This window comes from Narcine bancroftii, chromosome 13 (assembly GCF_036971445.1).
Source record: "Narcine bancroftii isolate sNarBan1 chromosome 13, sNarBan1.hap1, whole genome shotgun sequence".
Taxonomy (NCBI): Eukaryota; Metazoa; Chordata; class Chondrichthyes; order Torpediniformes; family Narcinidae; genus Narcine; species Narcine bancroftii.
Window position 1 is genome coordinate 62,566,773 of NC_091481.1, and position 20,953 is coordinate 62,587,725.

The 20,953-nt window shown below is 49.2% G+C and overlaps 1 protein-coding gene across 2 annotated transcripts in view; it reads left to right on the top strand.

Annotated features, from left to right (window-relative positions):
- LOC138748140 (complement C1q tumor necrosis factor-related protein 1-like) overlaps window positions 1-13,359 on the top strand; it is a 29,976-nt gene extending 16,617 nt beyond the window's left edge. For both annotated transcript variants that reach the window (XM_069907863.1, XM_069907862.1), the window contains exon 3: window positions 11,080-13,359. In XM_069907863.1, coding sequence (XP_069763964.1) covers window positions 11,080-11,627 — 548 coding nt within the window. In that variant the 3' untranslated portion in view covers window positions 11,628-13,359. The remainder of the gene's footprint in view (window positions 1-11,079) is intronic.
- Window positions 13,360-20,953: the final 7,594 nt, after the last annotated feature.

A 20,953-nucleotide genomic window follows, 5' to 3' on the forward strand; every position in this document is an offset into this window, starting at 1 on the left:
GCACACGGGGTTGTAGGTTAATTTGTATGTAACTGGGCTGCACAGGTTCAAATGGCCGGAATCGTCATCTAATGTGCTTTAAAAAAATTAAATTTAGAATGTACAAACTCCTTACGGACAGCGCTGGATTCGAACCCAGGTCAGTGGTGCTATCACATATCTTTCTTTTAGCCTTGTGAAAAATTCCATTCCTAATATATTTAAAGGTAACATTTGACCAAACCTTTGTTGGCTTTAGTATTTATATTAGCCACCTTTAGCAACTAGAACCTTTAAAGGTATAAAGGTTCCATTATTGTCATGTACATTTGGAATGTAACATACACGAAATTCTTTAATGTTGTCTACCGTAAGGAAGTCAGAGAGTCGCCACTTTGTCAAGCGCCCCTCAGGCCCCAAGCAAGGATTAAACTCGCGAGGCCTGGTTTACAAGACTGAGCCATCAAAGCCTCTGATTTATGTTAAATGAGTGAGAGTTCACATCTTATGTATGAAGGGTGAGTTGGTAAGTTAATCAGATGCTATAAATTGCATCTGATGCGTAGATGAGTGGTAAAATCTGGGGAGAAGGAGGATGCAATGGGAAATGTGAGGAGAGTGAAACAGAATCAGTGGAAACAGGTCATCATTGCAGCTCGATGTTGGAAAGCCCAGCCTGCATCTGACCTGTAAGGTTACTGAGCGGTTAGCGCAATGCCTTGACAGCACGAGCGATCAGAACAGGGATTCGAATCCTACCCTGTCTGTAAGGAGCTTGTACGCTCTCCCTGTGTCTGCCTGGGTTTTCCCCAAGGGGGCTCTGGTTTCCTCCCACCATTCAAAAAAGGAACTGGGGGGTTGTAGGTTAATTGGGTGTAAATTGGGCTGCACAGACTCATGAGCTGAAATGGCCTGTTACCATGCTGCATGTCTAAATTATATATTTTTTTAAATCTCAGGGTTGTATGTGACATCCTCTGACAATTAATTTGAATTTTGATGACCCGTTGGCTTCTGAACTTGGCTGAGTGCATCTTTCTATGAGCCAAATCAATGTGCGGCGCATACCTGAGCGCCATGCGCAGCCCAACATTCCGTCTCAGAGCAGAGGGAGAGCAGTTGCGCCGAAGGTGCTGCCTTGTTGGGTGAGATGCTCACCGCTGTCCCTACTCATTGGGATGTGGAACACAGGGCAGTACAGCACAGAAACAGGCCCCTTGTCTCGCAGGGCTTGGCGTCATGGGAGGCCATACCCCTCCAAATGAGTTATTGTGCCCACCCCCCACCATTAACCCCCAACACCAGCATCACTAGGGGGGTTTCGGACCGCACCAGGTGACGCCATCTGGGGGGTGTCACCAAAACGAATCAGGTGGCTTTGGCCCCACGCGTGTTTGTCTGAAACTGAAGGGAGTGTGACAGCATGGCGAACATAGGAGGTCCATGGCAGGTATGGCACCCACCTCCCCCCCCCACCGGCTAAGTGAGTTCTCAAGCGGCAGTTTTTGCCTGCCTGAGGTTACAATAATCCCCCCCCCCCACCCGATTAGATCTCTTCTGAAGCCGACTGCGACATCCAAATCGATCTAAAACTCTAGAGCTTGTACCTGATAGACATCCCTCTACGGTGAAACTACTGTTTGTCATATGTAAATGTTGTGACCCTTCCTGGCTGACCCTGCTCTCACTGGCTGGCTTGAGACTCCTCCCCCTTTATTCTCCTTGGAGGCTGTCGTGCCACAAGTCCGCCCCCAGTTCGAGTCCGGGCCAGTGTGAGCGACCAACACAGGGATGCTGTCCATCTCTTGCCAATAAAAGCCTTCAGTCTCGGCAACTTCAGTCCTTGTGTAATTGATTGTGCCTCATTCTCCATCCCCAAAGCCTTTACATCTTTCTTTAACCTGTTGACTCTGAACTGGACATAGTCCTCCGTATGAGTAAGTCAGGATTTTAGAAAGGTTCATCATTCCACTTGGCTCATATAAACTATTTTTATACAAAAATATGCTTTATTCACGATAAATTATTTACAAAAGGTAAACCGTTCAAAGTTTGTTCCCACCCTGAATGCTGTATCCATACATTTCCATCAGTGTCTATTGTTGCCACCCCTGAGGCATCTTGTCGCTTTTCCCCCCACCCTCCACGCTCCTCTGTTGTTTGAGGGGCTTCTTGGTCTCAGTGCCCAGTAATGGAAGGACTCTAGACTGTGGCCCTCGCATTGCTTGCAGTGTGTCTCCCAGTACATCCTCCTGTGGCTTGGAATGTGCCAGTCGGCAGCACTCCCACACCGACGTCTCCGTGTGATGAATGACCAGCAGGTTTCAGGGCAGGCCGAAGTGCGTCTCTCCCTGAGTTGATAGCCTTCCAACAGTTCTGGGTGTCTGATCCCGAGCTACCGCTGGGGATGAACCGTGACACAGGAACCTTGCACCTGTCTCCACATTCATTCCGCTCTTGTGCAAAATGCTTCTATTGACCATTTACTCAATCTCCCACTTGCAATGAACTGAGCACATATTCCTCCAAATCTCTCCGCACTTTTCCCCCTTCTAGAACGCTTGTGGAAAAGCCCAGGACAAGAATTTTTAAATCAAAGGACTACTGAACTTGAAGTCCTCTGGAAACCTAGCAACGCAATCTAAGAGGAATACAGCTTTACGGAGTTTTGTGCCCAGAACTACACAGAGTTCTCAACAAGTGAACAGTAACTTCCATATTTTACTGCCCATCAAATATTGGCCAATTTTCCATTAGAGACAGGCATCTGTTTAATGTCTCATTTTTGAAAGACGGATGATTTGCTTTAAAGGGGAATTTTCATTCAGTCAGATGGAAAATATTAAACTCCCAGTAGGCTGTATTTAATTTTATCACGTGTCTGCATGGTTTGCCAGCAACTTGTTCTGAGAAGTCAAAGGGTTTTACTAAACATGAGTTAAACACTGACGATGAAAATTATAAGTTGTCCTAATGCAATTGCCATGCAATGTCAGAGGAAGCTCAGTTATAATGGCTTTTGACACATGTTGCTCCCTGGCAATGAGTGTAGGCTGTCAGCTGGATGATTGATGCTGGAGACATTTGGGGTCAGAGGACAATAGTGCAAACTGTAATAATTAGGTTTGACCTGATTTCAGGTCATTGCTGGCTACTCAAGGCCATACGTCCATAAGATATAGGAGGAGAAGCAGGTCATTCGGCCCATCAGGTCCTCTCCGCCATTCCATCATGAGCTGATCCATTCTCCCACTCAGCCTCGCTTGGATTACAGGTCAATCCATGGGACCGGAAGAGTGGCTGAGAAGATCTCTGGAGTCTCCCTCCCACCACCCCCATCAACCGGAATCGTTGTCTGAAGAAGACACGCAAAACCATTGTGGACCCCGCCCCCCGCATCTTTCAGCTGCTCCCATCGGGGAAGAGATACAGGAGGATCAGAGCCAGCACCACCAGGCCTGTGGAACAGCTTCTTCCCGTGGGCAGTGAGAATGCTGAACGACCAAAGGAACCACTCACACTCGCCAGCCGAGACTCTCATTTGTACAAAAGAATATTTTTAATTTTTTTAAATTTAAATTTCGACATATAGCACAGTAACAGGCCATTTCGGCCCAAGAGTTCCCGCTACCCAATTTATACCCCATTAACCCACTCCCCGGTGGTTTTGAATGGTGAGAGGAAACTTGAACCCCCAGGAAAACCCACGCAGACATGGGGAGAAGGTACAAACTCCTTACAGACAGTACGGGGTTCGGACCCCAGTCCCAATTGCTGGCGCTGTCAAGGCCTGGCACTAACCGTTACACCAGCTGTGCCTCCCTTTATTTTGATAGATATAAGACTTGTCCAGCATATGTATTGTTTGTCTGTGTGTGAGTTACGTCCAGTTATGTGTCTGCGTGTTTTTGCACTGAGGACTGGAGAACGCTGTTTCATCAGGTGGTACTTGTACAATCAGATGACAATAAACTTGACGACATTTCCCATAACCTTTGATACCCTGATGAATCAAATATCTAATCTCTAAATCCACCCAATGACCTGGCCTCCACAGCCACCTGTGGTAGCAAATTCCACCCTCTGGGTGAAACTCCTCCACATCTCTGTTTTAAATGGGTGCCCTTGAATCTTGAAGTCATGCCCTCGTCCTAGTCACCCTTATCATGGGAAAAAGCTTTACCACATCTACTCTATCCAGGCCTTTCAACATTTGAAATGCTTCTATGAGGTCGTTTCCCCCCCCCCCCCCCCCCACCACACACACTCATTCTTCTGTACTCTAAAGGGTACAGTCCAAGAACCATCAAACGTTCCTTCATTCCAGGAATCATTCTTGTGAATCTTCTCTGACCCCTCTCCAATGTCAGCATATCCTTTGTTAAATAAGGAGCCCAGATGTGTTCTCCATACTCCCAGTGAGGCCTCATAAAGCCTCGACGTCACATCCCTGCTCTTATATCCTATTCCTCAAGATATGAACGCCAGCATTACCTTTGCCTACTTCACCGCCTGCTCAACCTTGAGGTTGACCATTAGGGTATCCTGCACAAGGAGTCCCAAAACCCTTTGCACCTCCGAAATTTGAATTTTCTCCCCATCCAGATAATAGTCTACTGTTTTCTTCCTTCCACCGGAGTCGCATGACCATAAACTTCCCAACATTGTATTTCATTTGCCCATTCTATGCAGCCTTTACGTTTCCTTCTCACTACCTGTCGCTACACCTATTTAAGACACAAAGGGTCATCATGGCACATCACCTCATGATTAGCCTTCTCGCTGGGAAATGCATGAGAATTAAAAAAAAATGTATTTTCGTTTACACCAGGCCATTTCCCCTTGTAACCTTGACTTTATGAAACCATGAGCAGAATAGATTGGGTGAATGCACGGGGAATTTATCCCAGAGTCGGGGAATCGGTAACAAGAGGACATCTGATTGCTCAGGTAAAACCTGATGAAACAGCATTCTCCGGTCCTCGGTGCAGACACACAACCAGACACAACACATACCAGACAAACACTATAGGACAAGTTATAAATACAACCAAATAAATAAATATTATTTCATGAATATGAGAGTCTCGCTGCCCACGGGAAGAAGCTGTTCCTCAGCCTGGTGGTGCTGGCTCTGATCCTCCTGTATCTCTTTCGCGACGGGAGCAGCTGGAAGATGCCATGTGCGGGGTGGAAAGGGTCCTCGATGATTTTGCAGACAATGATGCCGGTAGATCACGTAGATTGGGAAGGGTTGGGGGGGGGGGGGGGGAGACTCCACTGATCCTCTTGGATTGAAGAACCCTGAGGGTTAACTTTTTTTTTACACTGAGGGTAGTGGGAGTATGGAACGGGCTGTCGGAGGGGGTGGTTAACTCTTGCAGTGGTCTGAAATGTTTGGACGGATACCAAGGTAGGAAAAGTTTAGAGGGCCTATCGCAGGCAGGTGGGAATGGAGAGGGTGGGACAGCTTGGGCAGGATGGGCCAAAGGGCCTATTTTCATGCTGTCTCATTAGACTTTGATTCTCTGTGGCTTTGGTTCAATGGACACAGCCTCTACCTCTGGCAATGTGAGCATCTAGTTATAAACAGTATGGCCGATCTCATCCAGCTGTCCAAGTTGCATGAGAAAGTCCTATTTGCCCGCACTTAGGCCGAATCCCTCAAAATTATACCTAGTAAATCAACAGAAATGCTGGAGGGAATCAGCCAGTCTCATGGCGTCAATAAGAGGTTGAGGTGATTGGCTGTATGCACTGGCTGGCCTGCCCACCGGTTGTCTCCCTGCCTTAGCTCCTCCCTTGATCCGGGCCATAAAGGTCAAGACCCTTCTCCTTCCCGCTCATTTTCCTAGCCAGAGGTCTCTTGCTCAATAAAGCCTATTATTCCCCTCAGTCTTCTGACTGCATCATTACTGGGGCTACCGATAGCACCCAACACTTTGGAACTCTCCGGTTATGGAGAAATTGCTGTGCCCCAAAAGGCTGGAAGTAGGCCCCCAAACCCTGGGTGCATTGGTACTCTTTGAGCATTGGGTGAACTGCTTTAATAATTTCCTCGACGCCCCTGCGGAGGTGGTCGACTGGGACGAAAAGAAACTCAAGATCCTTCAGGCACGAGTCGGCCAGAAGGCCTACCTGACCATCCTAGGCTGCACGACCTACACCAAAGTGAAGGCTGAGCTGCGGGCGCTCTATAAATCCAAGATGAACTCGGTTTACTCCCGTTACCTGCTGGCATCCCAGAAACAACAGCCTAGTGAGTCCGCTGAAGAGTTCATCCGGTCCTTGGTCACACTGGGAAAAGACTGTTTGGGAATCTCACGGGCCCTGGCACAATATCGCTGAACCAGTGCGTGGAAGAGCTGATCAGAGATGCCTGTGTGTCAGGGTTGAGGTCAGACTACATCCGGCAAAGACTCCTTGAGGAGGACCAACTGGTCAGAACTCTTGCCGGCCCAGCGCCAACCAGTGTCGATCGTGTGCAGAAGTGGGCCAACTGTGTACATTCCACCACGAGGGCCATCGGCCTGGGACTCAGCATCAGGCATCAGCGTCCTGATCGTGGCTGCAATCATGCTGACCTCATCATCGAGATACAACTTTTGCAGGCAGGCCAAGCACGCGAGGCGCCTCTGCCCCGTGAAAGGAGTGACATGCTCGAGCTGTGGAAAGAGGGGCCACTATCAAAGGGTCTGCAGGTCTCAATTGCAGCCAGCGAGCAGTGTGGCGTGCGTCCCTGGAGAGCACAGGACCTCGTGGTCAGAGAGGCGGGCAAGCCACGGATGGTAATTGACTATAGTCAAACCATCAGTCGTTTCACCCAGCTGGATGCGTACCCACTTCCCCGTATAGCTGATTTTGTCAATAAAGTCGCCAAATTCAGAATTTTTTCGACTATTGACCTTGACTACTCCCTGTCCATCCGAGCGATCAAATCTATACTGGATTCGAAGCCGACGGGAAACTCTTCCATTTCCTGCAAGTACCCTTCAGCATTACTAATGGTGTTTCTGGTTTCCAGAGAGTAATGGACTGGATGGTGGAGGAACACGGGCTGACAGCAACGTTCCCCTACCTCGTCAACGTCACCATCTGCGGCCATGATCAGCAGGACCACAACGCAAACCTCACAAAGTTCTTGCATACGGCCAAGTTACTTAACTTGACGTACAACAAGGACAAGTGCGTGTTCAACACGGAGTGCCTGGCCCTTCTTGGATGCATCATGGCACATGATGTCATGGCTCCCGACCCTGACCGCATGCGACCACTTCTGGATCTCCCTGTCCCGAGCACCCTGAAGGCGCTGAAAAGGTGCCTAGGGTTGATCTCATATTATGCTCAGTGGGTGCCCAACTACACCGATAAGGCCTATCCACTAATTTGGTCAACCACTTTTCCACTATTGGTGGAGGCCCAAGCTGCTTTCAATCAGATTTGAGGAGACATCACAGGCCACGATGCATGCCGTGGCTAAGTCTATCCTCTTCCAGGTGGAAAGCAATGCCTCCAACTTCACACTGGCTGCCACCTTAAACCAGGCAGGCAGGCTGATAACATTTTTTTCCGGCATCCTTCATGGTCCCGAACTCCAGCACTCCTCCGTCGAGAAGGAGGTGCTAGCGATCATTGAGGCAGTGCGCCACTGGCAGCACTACCTAGACGGTAAAAAATTTACCCTATTGACTGACCAGAGGCAGTGGCCATGTTCAGTGCCAAACAATGGGGTAAAATCAAAAATGACAAGATTCTGAGGTGGAGGATTGAGTTATCCGCCTACCACTATGACATCTTGTACCGGCCGGGTAAGCTCAATGATCCCCTGGACGCGCTATCCCGAGGGATGTGCGCCAATGCGCATCTCGACCGTCTCCAGGTCCTGCACAACAGTCTGTGCCACCCCAGAGTTACGAGGTTGTATCACTTTATCAGGTCAAGGAACCTCCCGTACTCCGTCGAGGATGTCCGGTCCACGACCAGATGCTGCCAAATCTGCGCTGAGTGCAAGCCTCAGTTCGACCGGACAGAAAAGGCACACCTCACCAAGCCCACCTGCCCTTTTGAACGGCAGGAATGCCTACTTCCTGACTGTGGTGGACTTATTTTCCAGGTTCCCCTTTGCAATTCCCTGCCCAGATATGACCTCAGCCACAGTTATCAAGGCCCTGAGCAGTATCTTCACTCTGTTCGGGTACCTCGACTACATTCATAGTGACCGGGGGATCTTGTTGATGAGTGAAGAACTGTGTCAATACTTCCTGACCAGAGCATAGCCACCAGCAGGACCACCAGCTATAACCCTAGAGGTAATGGCCAGGTGGAAAGGGAGAACGGCTTGGACGACAGTGCTCCTGGACCTTAGGTCCAAAGATTTGCCAGTGTCCCACTAGCAGTACATTTTGCCTGAAACCCTCCATGCTATCTGGTCGTTACTCTGCTCCGCTACTAACACCACCCCACATGAATGCCTCTTTTCTTTCCCTAGAGATTGGCGAATGGTTCTTCCATCCCTCCCTGGCTGACATCCCCAGGGACGGTTCTCCTTCGGAGGCACGTCAGAGGCCATAAGACGGATCCACTGGTTGAAGCGGTACACCTCATACATGCCAGCCCCCAGTATGCATTTGTGAGGTACCCGAACAGCCATGAGGACACTGTGCCGATACAAGACCTAGCAAGTGCCGGAGACCCCGAGACTGCCTTGGCGGCTGCTGACCACTCCACGGACCCGATGGTGCCACATCCAAGCACAGCTCTAGAGTCTGAGCCGCCTGCCCTGCAGCCGGACATCCAGGCTCCTACCTCTCCTGCAGCTGCAGAGGAACCCCCAGTATTCCAGGCGTCCATCACCAGCACCCCAACCCCTACAGTTCTTGCAGCGGACACTTCCCCATCGGCCCCCACTTCGGTGGAGCGCCATACTGACACACTGGTTCCCCGGCGGTCCGGCATACAGAGGAGGCCGCCTGTGTGGGGCGTCCGTCAGTTTGTTTGATAATTGTTAAAAGTTACTGTATTGTTGTTGTATTGCCTCCGAGTTTTGTTGTTACCTGTGGGTTCTTTTTTAAAAAAGTTGGGGGGGTGAATGTGGTATTATGGCTGGCTCGTCCTCCGGGTGTCTCCCTGCCTTAGCTCCTTCCTTGATCCTACCCATGTGACCCCGGCCATAAAGGTCGAGTCCCCTCTCCCTCCCACTCATTTTCCTAGCCTGGACCCGGGCCAGCAGTCTCTTGCTCAATAAAACCTATTGTTCCCCTCAGTCTTCTGTTGGGGATACCGATAGCGCCCAACAGAGGTAAAGATAGATTACTGACATTTAGGCCTTGATTGGATATTGTTACAAGATCAAACCAGCAACCATAAAGAAGGCAGATCACACAGGGGTAAAGATGAACAATTACTTTATTAACAAAAATTCACCTTCAAACTTTCATTCAAAATCCCCCCTTTTATAACAATGCCCAACGTCTTGGTTCTGATACCTGGTGCCCCTCCTGCCAGTCTCCAGCCTGCAGCCTGGTGCCCTTGACCACAGCCGCCCGCTGCCTGCAGCCTGCGTGGCTTCCTCGCCTCGAGTCGCCGCCTGTGTCCTCTCCAGCATCAGAACCCCTCGCTGATCCGTCGAGGTCACCATCCCATGGGTCATCTGCTTTTCCTTCTCAAACAGGGAGGGAGGGGGGTTTGTTCTCCCCTTTTTCTGGTGCCCCCCTGCCGCCACCCCTCCATTTCCCCTGAGTCTGTGACCCCTCGTGATTGCTACCGATTATGGGGGCCACCGCCTTGGGCCCAGACCCCGATGGTTTAAAATAACCACTGTTGGCTCCTTTAACAGGATGTTTGGGGCCCGTACGGAGCCAGAGACTGTCGGACAGGGCAGTTGGACCCTGCAGAGTTGTGCTGTGTCTCCGCTCCCTGCTCTCCAGGGGTCCACACCAGTGGCAGTACTGCTGTTTCGCAGAAATGCCATGTATTTTTATGGGTGTTGATATCACTCTCTCTCTCTCTCTTTCCCTCTCTCTCTCTCTCTCCCTCTTTCTCTCTCTGGCCATCCATCCCATAGGACGATGATGGTTCCTTTCAGTCAGTTTGGTATGAGGATACCCCACTCCTCAGAAAGGAACAGCGTGCGCGTGAATGGATTTTAGGTGTGTAGGGGATTGCACAGGTCCAGACCCACCCTCTCGACATCCCCTCCTGGATCCATAGGCACAGTGAGGCCCAAGACGGCTGAGGGGGTGTCGGGGGAGGAAGTTCTTTGGCAGTGAATGGCCAGACCAAGCTTCGATGCAAGGGATACAAGTGTTTGCTAGACGGCCATTGATCCCACGAGAGGGTTCATCTGCCCTTTGGCGGGTCTTGTTTTCCATCCTGCAGGGCGTCTGGCCACCTTCCGCGCCAGGCCAGCCCGGGTGGGGAGAGCCGCTTTAGTCGTCGACCATGCAACAGGTAGTACTGGGTGTGATAGTACAGATCTATCACCAATGTACATAGTGTATATAGTTACAGTAACTAGAGTGTAATGACTGTGCTTACAGCGATTGGCTGAGAGCTAAGCCACGCCTACTGTCTGGGCCTTAAAGGGTTGTGTCCCTAGCCAGGTCGGATCATTCCGGACTGGTTGGCCAATTGTGAAGACCTCCTGTCTTTTGCTAATAAAAGCCTTGGTTTGGATCAACAAGACTTTGATTCTTTCGACGAGCCCTACACTGGGTTACACGGTACCAGTAGCAACTCAGACGAGGGACCTGACCTGAATGTTGATCGGAGGACAGGAGAGAGGAAAGCTAAGAATAGATAGAGGCAGGGGGAGACAGTTAGACAGGTATATCCATATAGAGTTCTACAGCACAAAAGCAGGTTCTTCAGCCCATCTTGTTCATGCCATCCAAACTAGCCCTATTTGCCTGCATTCAGCCCAGATCCCTCTGTGTGAAGAAGGTGCCACTCAGGTTCCCCTTTAAATCTGTGCCCTCTTGTTTTAGTTTCTCCTCGGGGTGGGTACCCCTTAAATCAAGCTCCTTCCCCTTTCCTCGCACCACCCCTCCCCTTCCCCTTGTTCGGAGCCAGTGCCTTGACGGCCACCTTGTTTCTTTTCAGGTGACAAAGGAGAGAAGGGCGAGCGAGGACCTCATGGGAAGCTCGGCAAGGAAGGGCCAATAGGACGGCGAGGCCCCACGGGAACTAAAGGGGAGCAGGGGCAGGCTGGGATCCCAGGAGATTCCCACAAGCAGCATTACTCGGCCTTCTCAGTGGGTCGGAAGAAGGGCCTTCACAGCAGCGACTACTACCAAACCCTGGTCTTCGACACCACCTTTGTGAACCTGTACGGCCACTTCAACATGTTTAAGGGGAAGTTCTACTGCTACGTCCCGGGGATTTATTACTTCAACCTCAACATCCACACGTGGAACTTCAAGGAGACCTACCTCCACATCATGAAGAATGACCAGGACATGGTCATATGCTACGCCCAACCCAGCGACCGCAGCATTATGCAAAGTCAGAGTATTATGCTCGAGCTGCAAATGAATGACGAGGTCTGGGTCCGTCTCTACAAGCGGGAGCGGGAAAACGCCGTCTACAGTGACGATGTGGACATCTACGTGACTTTCAACGGCTATCTGATAAAACCCAATCTGGACTGAGAACTCTCTCCGCTTAGCGCGCCCCTCTATCTGGGAAGCACCTTCCGCCAGACAAAAAAAACACTTGGTTTCTTGTGGGACACCAGCTTACATTTAAAACACACTCATCATTCACTTCCCTGGATCGCCCACTTGGGTTTATTTTAAATTTAAATTAAATTTTGACACACAGCTCGCTAAAAGGACCCTGCCGGCCCACGAGCCTGTGCCGCTCGATTAACTTACGACCCCTGTACGTTTTGAATGGTGGGAAGAAACCGGAGGACCCGAAGGAAACCCACACAGACTCGGGGAGAACGTAGAAACTGCTTACAGGCGGCCTGTACACCCACGTGGGTTGCTGGCGGCTTGCGCTAACTGCTAGGCTAACCTAAACACTAACCGTGCCTCCCTCTATGCCAGGGGTGGCCAAACTTGCTTTAACGGAAGAGCCACATGGGATCAATTTCAGATTTTTGGAACCGTTGCAAGCCATGCGAACTACCACTATGAGCACCAGCTTGTACGATTCCTGTCTCAGCCAATCTATTTCCACGGGCCGCACATTATACGTCGAAGAGTCACATGTGACTCGTGAGCCGCAGCTTGGCCAGCCCTGCTCTACACTAACTGTGCGCCCTCTGCACTAACCGGGCCACCCCTTACTTAAAGGAAGCCAGATTGGTGCCAAGATATATCAGAAATAAAGAGCAGGCCCTTTACTCCCAAGGCAAAGATCAAGTGTAATCCTTTAATGGGTTTACGCTTGAAAGATAAGGTGCGCATTCTTAATGCAGCCACCTTTCTACACTTGTAAATACAGTAAAACCCCTGGTATCCAGAATTCAAGCAATCGGCAGCATCAAGCACCCAGCAAAAAAAATTGAGGTGAAAAATACGCAAGTTTAAATTGGTGCACCAATCACACAGCACACAATCTCAAGCAACCGGAAAATATACTTTTCCGGCATCTACCAATCTCCATAGGGGTTTTACGGTACTTCCATTGAGCAAAGAATTATCATCCATTCACGATGTCCCAAAGAACATCTCAGCCAGCGAACAACACATGGCCACTGTTCCAATAATTTCCTGTGGCAGGGAACAGAACGGAGGCGATTTTAAGTCAAGTGAGAAGTTGATTTGCGAGGCTATTCTTGACAGGCATCCCAGGAGTTAGCGGCAATTGGCTCTGACAAAGCTGAAAGGACTCAGCAGGTCAGGCAGCACCTGCGCCAAGTGAAACAGTTAACGATTCAGGACGTAGACACTTTATCAGGGTTGGTTCTGACAACTAGAAACATTAACGGACCCTCTCTCCATAGACGCTACCTTACCGACTGAATATTCCCCACATTTTTTTTTTGCTTTGATTGAAGATTTCCAGAGGGAGAAGGGGTTTTTTTTATATACAGTATCCAGCACCTCTAGGGATTAGTAAATGCCAAATATGTGCATTTTCCAGTTGCTTGAGATTGCATGGTGCATGATTGGTGGACTAACCACTAGGTGGTGAAAATTTTAAACTTTAATGTTTTTTTAACCATTTTAGTTTTTACGCTTTTTTGCAGGTTGCTTGAAGCTGCCAGTTGCTTGGATTCTGGATAACAGGGATTATTCTTAAATCCATTCATCACCCAATGGTTGGATCTGGTTACAGAAAGGCCCTGAGGGACAGTGGCAGGGCAAGGCCAGAGGACTCTGAAGTACCCAATGACCGCAGCATTAATTAACAGTATTCGGATGTCATCTATGGACTGAGGGCAGTGTGGGGGGGGGGGGGTGGGTGGGGGGGAGGGTGGGTAGCTAGCCTCCTGTAAATTTGCACACAAAAGCGCTGGAGAAACTCAGGCAGCATCCAGGGAAAGTGAAAGGACTGGTCGACATTTTGGGCCTGAGCCCCTCGTTGGGAAATGAAACGCCGACTGCCTCTTATTTCCCCCGGCTGCTGCGTGACCTACGTTTCTCCAGTACATGAGCCACTGAATCTGGAGTATTTCCTGTTCAGCTCCTGTACAAGTCGGCCTCTCTCGCAATCAGTAAATATAACCCCTCATCCCACTCTCTTCCCTTGTGTGACATCTCCTCAGAAGCTGGCCAAAAGTGGTCTCCGTGCCGATGAGGGCAAGATTTTTATACATGGCAATCAGCTTTCAATTACATGAAGGCAATCCTGAAACAATGCGGAAAACACTCAATGGGTCGGGCAGCATCTGGGTAGAGAGAAACAGAGTTCATGTTTAAGGTTAATAATCCTTCAATTGTTTGTCTCTCTCCACAGTCACTGATTTGCCTTTTATTTTCCAAAAATAGACTTAATTCACATAAATTATTTACAAAAGGAAAACCATTCAGAGTCTGTTCCCACCCTTACTTCCATATCTGCACATTCCCATTCCCGTGCCTTATTAGATTCGATTCGATTTGTACCATTACCACCCCTGTGGCGCCTTATTGCTTCTCTCCCCTCTCTTCTGCTGCTTGAGAGGCATTCTTCACTGCAGTCGCCTTGGGGAGCATTATTCCTGTTTTACTTCAATTAAGTTGAGACTGACACCAAGAAAGGCCGAACCACTGTTTAATTTAGATGCATCCACACTGCCAAAAGTGGGACCAAGCATTGTGCTTCTAGGACTTTTAATTGTTAAGCTTTGGAGAAAAGTTCTCTACCTTATCATTCGCCTGTTTCTCTTTGTCGGTTCCACATCTGTGGAGGCAAGATTTGAATGTTCCATGGGGCTCTGTGGCTTTCCAAAACAGTAACACTGGCTGTAAAGTCCCTTGGGATGTAAAGTCCCTGTCTCGTAAAAGGTGCTATATCAATGCAGTTTGGCAAATGACACATCAAAGGGGGAATTATGAAGAAAATCTATGATTCACCTGCTTCCTTTCATCAGCTTCCCTGGTCAGGAAGCAAGGAATCTTTCACAGTGACTTGACCGCAGATAAAAATATTTATTTCATGGTAACAAATGGATCCGGACTCTCAGCTGCATATCTCAGCAATAGGCCCAAAAAGAAACCTCCCCTCTGTTTTCTGCTTCAACCAAACCACAGAGAGGCCTGGACCGTCCTAAAGGGCATATTACTTGCTCCCTCGATCATCGATCGGCTGATGGGTCTCCAGCTGTTGAGGCGAAGGTCAAGGGCTTCTACTCTAAGCTTTGCTCTGTTCCGACTCATTAAGAACCACCTCCTTGACCAAGATTATGGCCATCTGCCTCAAATGTCTCTTCCCTTGTCTCAGGCTTGACCTTTGTCAGATTCAGTCCACTTGAGTGCCTCAGGATATTTCACTTCATTAAAGGTGCTATGTAAAGACACATTGTTGTTGTTCTTGTATACTGAACCAATTTGAAATCAAGTAATGGAAGCTCATGTTTGCAGTAATAGAAATATATATATTTGGGTGTGTGTGCATAGATACAGTAAATGTGTGTGTGTTTGTAATATACATACATACATCTCTCTCTATATAGGTATACACACATACACTTGCATACATACAGACACACACCCACTCACACGCATACATACGCACACACACGCACACATCCAAATCTTGGAATCCCTGCTATAACTCTCTTCCACCTACACTGTAGTGCTTCTGCAGGTAGGTGAGTTCAGTTGGAGTGTGACATGTTTGCATAGCAGTTTCTAACATAAATACCCAACTTTGGGATATAGTGTCTCCAAAAACCTGTGATAAAACACGTGACTTTAAAAATGAGAACTCAATTGCTAGACTCTGCCCCGGACCCAGCTTAAAGAAAGATTACACTTGCCCTTCATTTCCTAACACCATGGGAATGTCTAATTATCTAAACGGGTTCCTTGTGTAGCATTAGTATTGTTTTGCCTAATAATAGGGGAATTGGCCTGTCCCACCATGTCTTGGTAGCACTGCTTTGCAATAGACTTTGCTCGTAAAGACATCTTCGAGATCTAACCACAATGCTTTGTAGCGTCTACTTCTGTATAAAACAGGCTGGGAACAGAGGGGATAAAGAGCCGTCCCACAAAGGGTTAACTGGCCTTTCCTTTCACCTTCCTGCGAGCTCCTGAGACAGAGACAGAAAAAGCTGGAAACTCCCAACGGGTGCGTCTGTAAAGAGGGGAACGGAATTAACAATTCAAGTCTGCAGAATGTTCTGGGATTTTTTTAAGTTTCAGATTTCTGGCATCTTCGTGGTATTTTAAGAACATGAGAAATAGAAGAGGGAGTCGGCCATCCAGCCTGTCGGGCCTGCTCCACCATTCAATGAGATCGAAGCTGATCTACTGAGAGGCTCATCTCCACCTCCCTGCCTTTTCCCCATATCCCTTCATTCCCCAACTATGTAAAAACCTACCCAGCCTTGTCTTAAATACATTTACTGAGGTCGCCTCCACTGCTTCAACAGGCAGCAAATTCCATAGATTCACCCCCCCCCCCCGCCCCCCGGGAAAAGCAGTTCCTCCTCATCTCCATCCTAAATCTATCGCCCTGAACCTTGAGGCTATGTCCCCTAGTTCTGGTCTCCCCACCAATGGGAACAACTTACCGACCTCCATCTTATCTATATCTTTCATAATTTTACACGTTTCTATAAGATCCCCTCTTGTTCTTCTAAATTCCAGCAAGAAATCTCTCCTCGTAGGCCAAGCCCCTCATCCCTGGAACCTCCTCCACACCGCCTCCAAAGCTAAGTTAGGAGAGCAGAACTGTATGCAGTGCCCCAGCTGTGTGCCGTCGAGTGATTTTTGTTGCTCAGATTTAGATTTCCAAGGTTTGAAGTTCTCACCTTTGTTCACCGAGGCAAGCTTTCTACCTGTGGTAGATATGCCTTTCGAGTCACCAAACAACTCAACGTTTTAGGCTTCCGTTCAACGATTGACCCTGCAGGTCACTATAGTTTAGCAGCTTCTTTTATTGTTTCATTAAAAATGTAAATATACATGATGTACTTCAACTTTTGTCTACTGTAGGAGAAACAAACCTTGACCATTGCCCGGCACCCTTAACGAGAAAGGATTCATTCGGAGTCACTGAGTAAGCCTCCAGTGCACTGCGCAGATTACGATTCAAACCATCGGCAACCCGAGCTCTGGATCCCGACCTCTGATAGGATCAGGAAGCCTTCAACTTCTGAGGCCCTTTAGGAGCCCCTCTCACCTTCAGCACTCTCTCGAATCTCATTCCGATACCTGGTTGCCATGTCCCAGTCTCCAGCAGCCCACGGCCTATGTGGGTCACTCGGCCCCCTCACCGCCCTGTAGGGTTGTCTCCTGTGCTTCTCCTTCCCAACAGGGGATGTCCTCCCCGTTTCTGCTCCCCCACCCCCCCCCCCCCCCCCCACCGGTGCGCTGTCCAGCCCAGGTGCGCGACCTGCACACTTTCCAATTTAACAGCTTGGGCCAGCGTGAGGTTCATTCAAGAGTCTGACAACAGCAGGGAAGAAGCTGAAGGCTTGGGCTCTCAAGTCAGCGCCTCCTCTGCCCCACGGAAAGGGGGAGAAAAGAGTGTGACTGCCATCAAAATTCAGAATTCTCAATGTGAGCCACACTGGTGAAACAAAAAAGGGGGCAGACGCTGTGATTGCAGGGAATGGGGAAATGCAGCAGGTCACACAGCGACGATCAGGAGAATTTGTCGAGTTTCTCCAGCTCTTTCTCTTTTGTTCTATTTTCACTTCTTATTTTGATTTTATAACCATATATAACCATGTACCATTTACGGAGCGGAAACAGGCCATGTTGGCCTTTCGAGTCCGCACCGGTTCACTGATTTGGTGCGTCCTCTTCAGGCATTGGCCCCGGTAGATCTTCATTCAATAACGATGGGCGAATTACAATAAACATGATGTATATGGAATATATAATAAATACAGAAAATAACAGCACTTTATACGAACAGTACCGATATCACTGATCACTTCTACACACTGAACGGTATGAAATATTTTATTATAATATCCATCCCCATGACCTAAACCAGAGTTGTATGGCAAAATAATTAAGCACTCTGCTTCAGGGAGAGAAAGCATTAAAAAAAACATAATTATCATCAAAATTGTTATTTTTCGAGAAGTTCTGGGAATAGTTCACAAATGGTCCCTATTCATATTCCTATTGGCTACAGAGCTTCGGATTTTCCCCAGATTAAAGAGGGACGTCATTTCACACCACCATGGGGCGTGAGTGGGAGCAACACCCTTCCACCGAAGTATTGCACGTCTTGCCATAAGGGAGGCAACTGTAAATTTAGACATGGTAATAGCAGCCCAATTACACCTAATTAACTTACAGTCCCTGTACATTTTGACGGGTGGGAGGAAACTGGAGCGCCCGGAGGAAACCCCACACAGACATGGGGCAGACGTACAATCTCCATTCAGGCTGCGCCGGATTCGAACCCGAATCACTAGCGCCGCGAGAGCCTTGCGCTAACCATGCCGCCCACCTTAAGCGTGAATGAGCTGACCACGTGCGGGGTGCAGGTGCCCATCTTACTGATACAGCAGGAGGCCATTTGAGCCATTCATGGAGGTGGCCATGGCAGTGGGCCAGTGGGGGAGGGTCGCTCAGCAGCTGAGGGGCCCACACAGGCTGCTTGCGGTCAAAGGATTCATGCCAGTTCCACGGGCGGCTGGAAATTGGCTCGCTAAAGGGAACTGGGAGAGGGTGCCAAGGGCAAGAAAGGGGCTCCCGAAAGGCTCAGGCACTGATCATTATCAGAGGTTTGGATCTGGAACTTGGGTGGCCAATGGTTTGAGCGGTCACAAGAGAAGCAGCAGAGACAAACCCACGGACACTCACTTTTGCTTCTCTTGTCATGAGGGGGGATCCAGGCAATGAGAGGTGGGCAGCCCAATGCCTTTTTCCCAGGGCAGGAATAGCAAAGACCATCTGTGCAAAGGGAAGGGAGGAATGTTTAGGGGAGACATCAGGGGGCAAGTTTTTAACATCAAGAGTTGTGGGTGCCTGGGATGCCTTGCCAGGGATGGTAGTGGAGGCTGGGACATTAGGGGCATTTCGGACAGCCCATGGATGAAAGAAAAATAGAGGTAGATTTAAGGATTTTTTTGGTAGAAATCTATGGGTTGACCTAACATTGAGGGTCTGCCCTCTGCTGGAGTGATCTGTGTTCCTCCTCAAGGCAACTCTGCCTTACAGCAGACAAGAGTTAACAAATTTCATGAATATTACATTTTTTCATATTATTACGACAATAAAAGGAATCTTAAATCTTGTCTGATTCTCAGAACAATGCCTTTCTCCGGTTACTTCCCTGCAATCTACGCTGTCTTACACACACATTATCTTCCGAGTTTCCTGTTCATCTGTGTATTGGGAACAATGTACAGCGCCCAATTAACACTCCAGTCTTTGGAATGTGGGAAAAACCCAAAGCACCCAGGGGAAATGTGGCCACTGGGCGAATGGACGGCCCCTGAGGTCAAGGTGGAGCATGGGTCGCTGGCACTGTGAAGGCGGTGACTCTGCTAGCTCGGCCTCCCCCATTCTAACAAGCTCTAGCGAAGACTACAGTGGCCGCTAATGTCGGGTTTCCCTGCTGCTTGGCCTCGGCTCCCTGTTTTAAAAAAATATATTCTCGTCATTTCACCGACGCGAAGAGAACTGCGGCGATCTCCAGGGATGCAAATCTGGACCAAATAAAAACTGGTTAGCATGGCAGTTAGCGCAATGCTTTGCCAGCCACCCGGGTTTTGAATCCACTGCTGTCTGGAAGGAGTTTTCATGTTCTTCTCGTGTTCGCATGGGTTTCCTCTGGGTGCTCCCACCACTTAAAACATATGGGGTCCGGAGGGTAATTGGGCGGCACGGGCTTGTGGGCTGAAAGAATGCTCACCAGGTCAGGCAGCATCCATGGAGGGAATCGACAATTTGGGTTGAAACGCCGCGCCAGCGCAAGAGGATGTCTCCTCCAATCCCCGCATCCACCTTGATCCAAAACCCCACCCTCTGCCTCCCTCCACGGATGTGGCTGACCCCAGCAGCTCGCTCCTGTCCTTTGAGTGCGCACCTCGGCCTTTCTCCCCTCCCTCAACTGACCTCCATTGTCTCCCACTCAACCCCTCATAAGCCCCTTCACTCCCTTTCCTTTCTCTGCCTCCCTCGAGATCTCGTTCCCTCCTCTTTTCCCGCTTTCTCCTGCACCCACCCCCCCCCACCACTCCAAGGATCTCCTCGTTCATCTCACACACCCCTCCCTTTTCCCCTTTCATCTCCCTGTGCCTCCCAACTCCCCCCCCCCAATTCTCCATCAGCTCCCTTTCTCCTCCGAGAACCCTTCCTTTCCTCCTATATACATTCTGCACCATTGACCTCTCCCTAGGTGCTTTGCAGAAAATAGCAGGCAAAGCACGAGTCACCCTCCCCTCACTAAATGCAACAGCTCTCGGATTAATGAAAGAATCTAATTGAGATTACATTGGTGGTATTTTGCCGGAGTTCTGTGAGGCAGATCCGTGCTTCCATCAAAACAGGATGGATTTATTGAATCTGTAAGAATTTGCCATAGAGACACTGACATCAGGCACAGAAATAACATCACTGAAAAATTTCAACATCATACACTGTGGCAGCGGGGAGGTTGAAGAATTTAATTATTTTTAAATTTAGACATACAGCACGGTAACAGGCCATTTCAGCCCACGAGGCCACACCTCTCAATTTGCACCACCCCACCCCGGTACATTTCAAATGGGGAAAACACACAAGAATGTGCAAACTCCTTACATACCACACGGGATTCCAACCCCGGTCCCGCTCGCTGGTGCTATAAAGGCACTGCACTAACTGTGCAGCCCCCCCCCTCCCCCCCACAATGATGGCCGGCATCTCACCTCAGATCTAAGTTATCTCGGTGCATTTCCCCATGCCACAGTTAAATGCTGGGTCAAGCCCCTATCTACCTGAGCGGAGTCCGCATGCTCTCCCCATGGGTTTCTTCCCACCTCCGAAAGGAGTGGCAGGAAGCCAAAGAGTCCGACTCAATTGTTTGGTTAAAATTCCAGGGCCCAAGTCTGACTGTTGTCACTATTAACCCCCTCGTTCTACTTTTCCCCCACACGGCTTTAAAGGTAGAGGATTGCTAGTGTTCCTCCGGGGATGGCTGGGGGGAGTGGGAACCAGAGTAGTGGAGCACACAGGGGAGTGGAGGAGGGAAAAGGATGGTGAAGATTGAATGTAACGTCAGATTTTCAAAGGGTTGCAGGTGATGGAAATGCTCTCAGGGGAAGCTATTTCAACGCAAGAGGTATTGAAGGACAGGCAGACGCGCTTAGACCATGCATTGTGGCACGAGGAATTCTGGTCTTGTGGCCATTAATGAAACTTGGCTT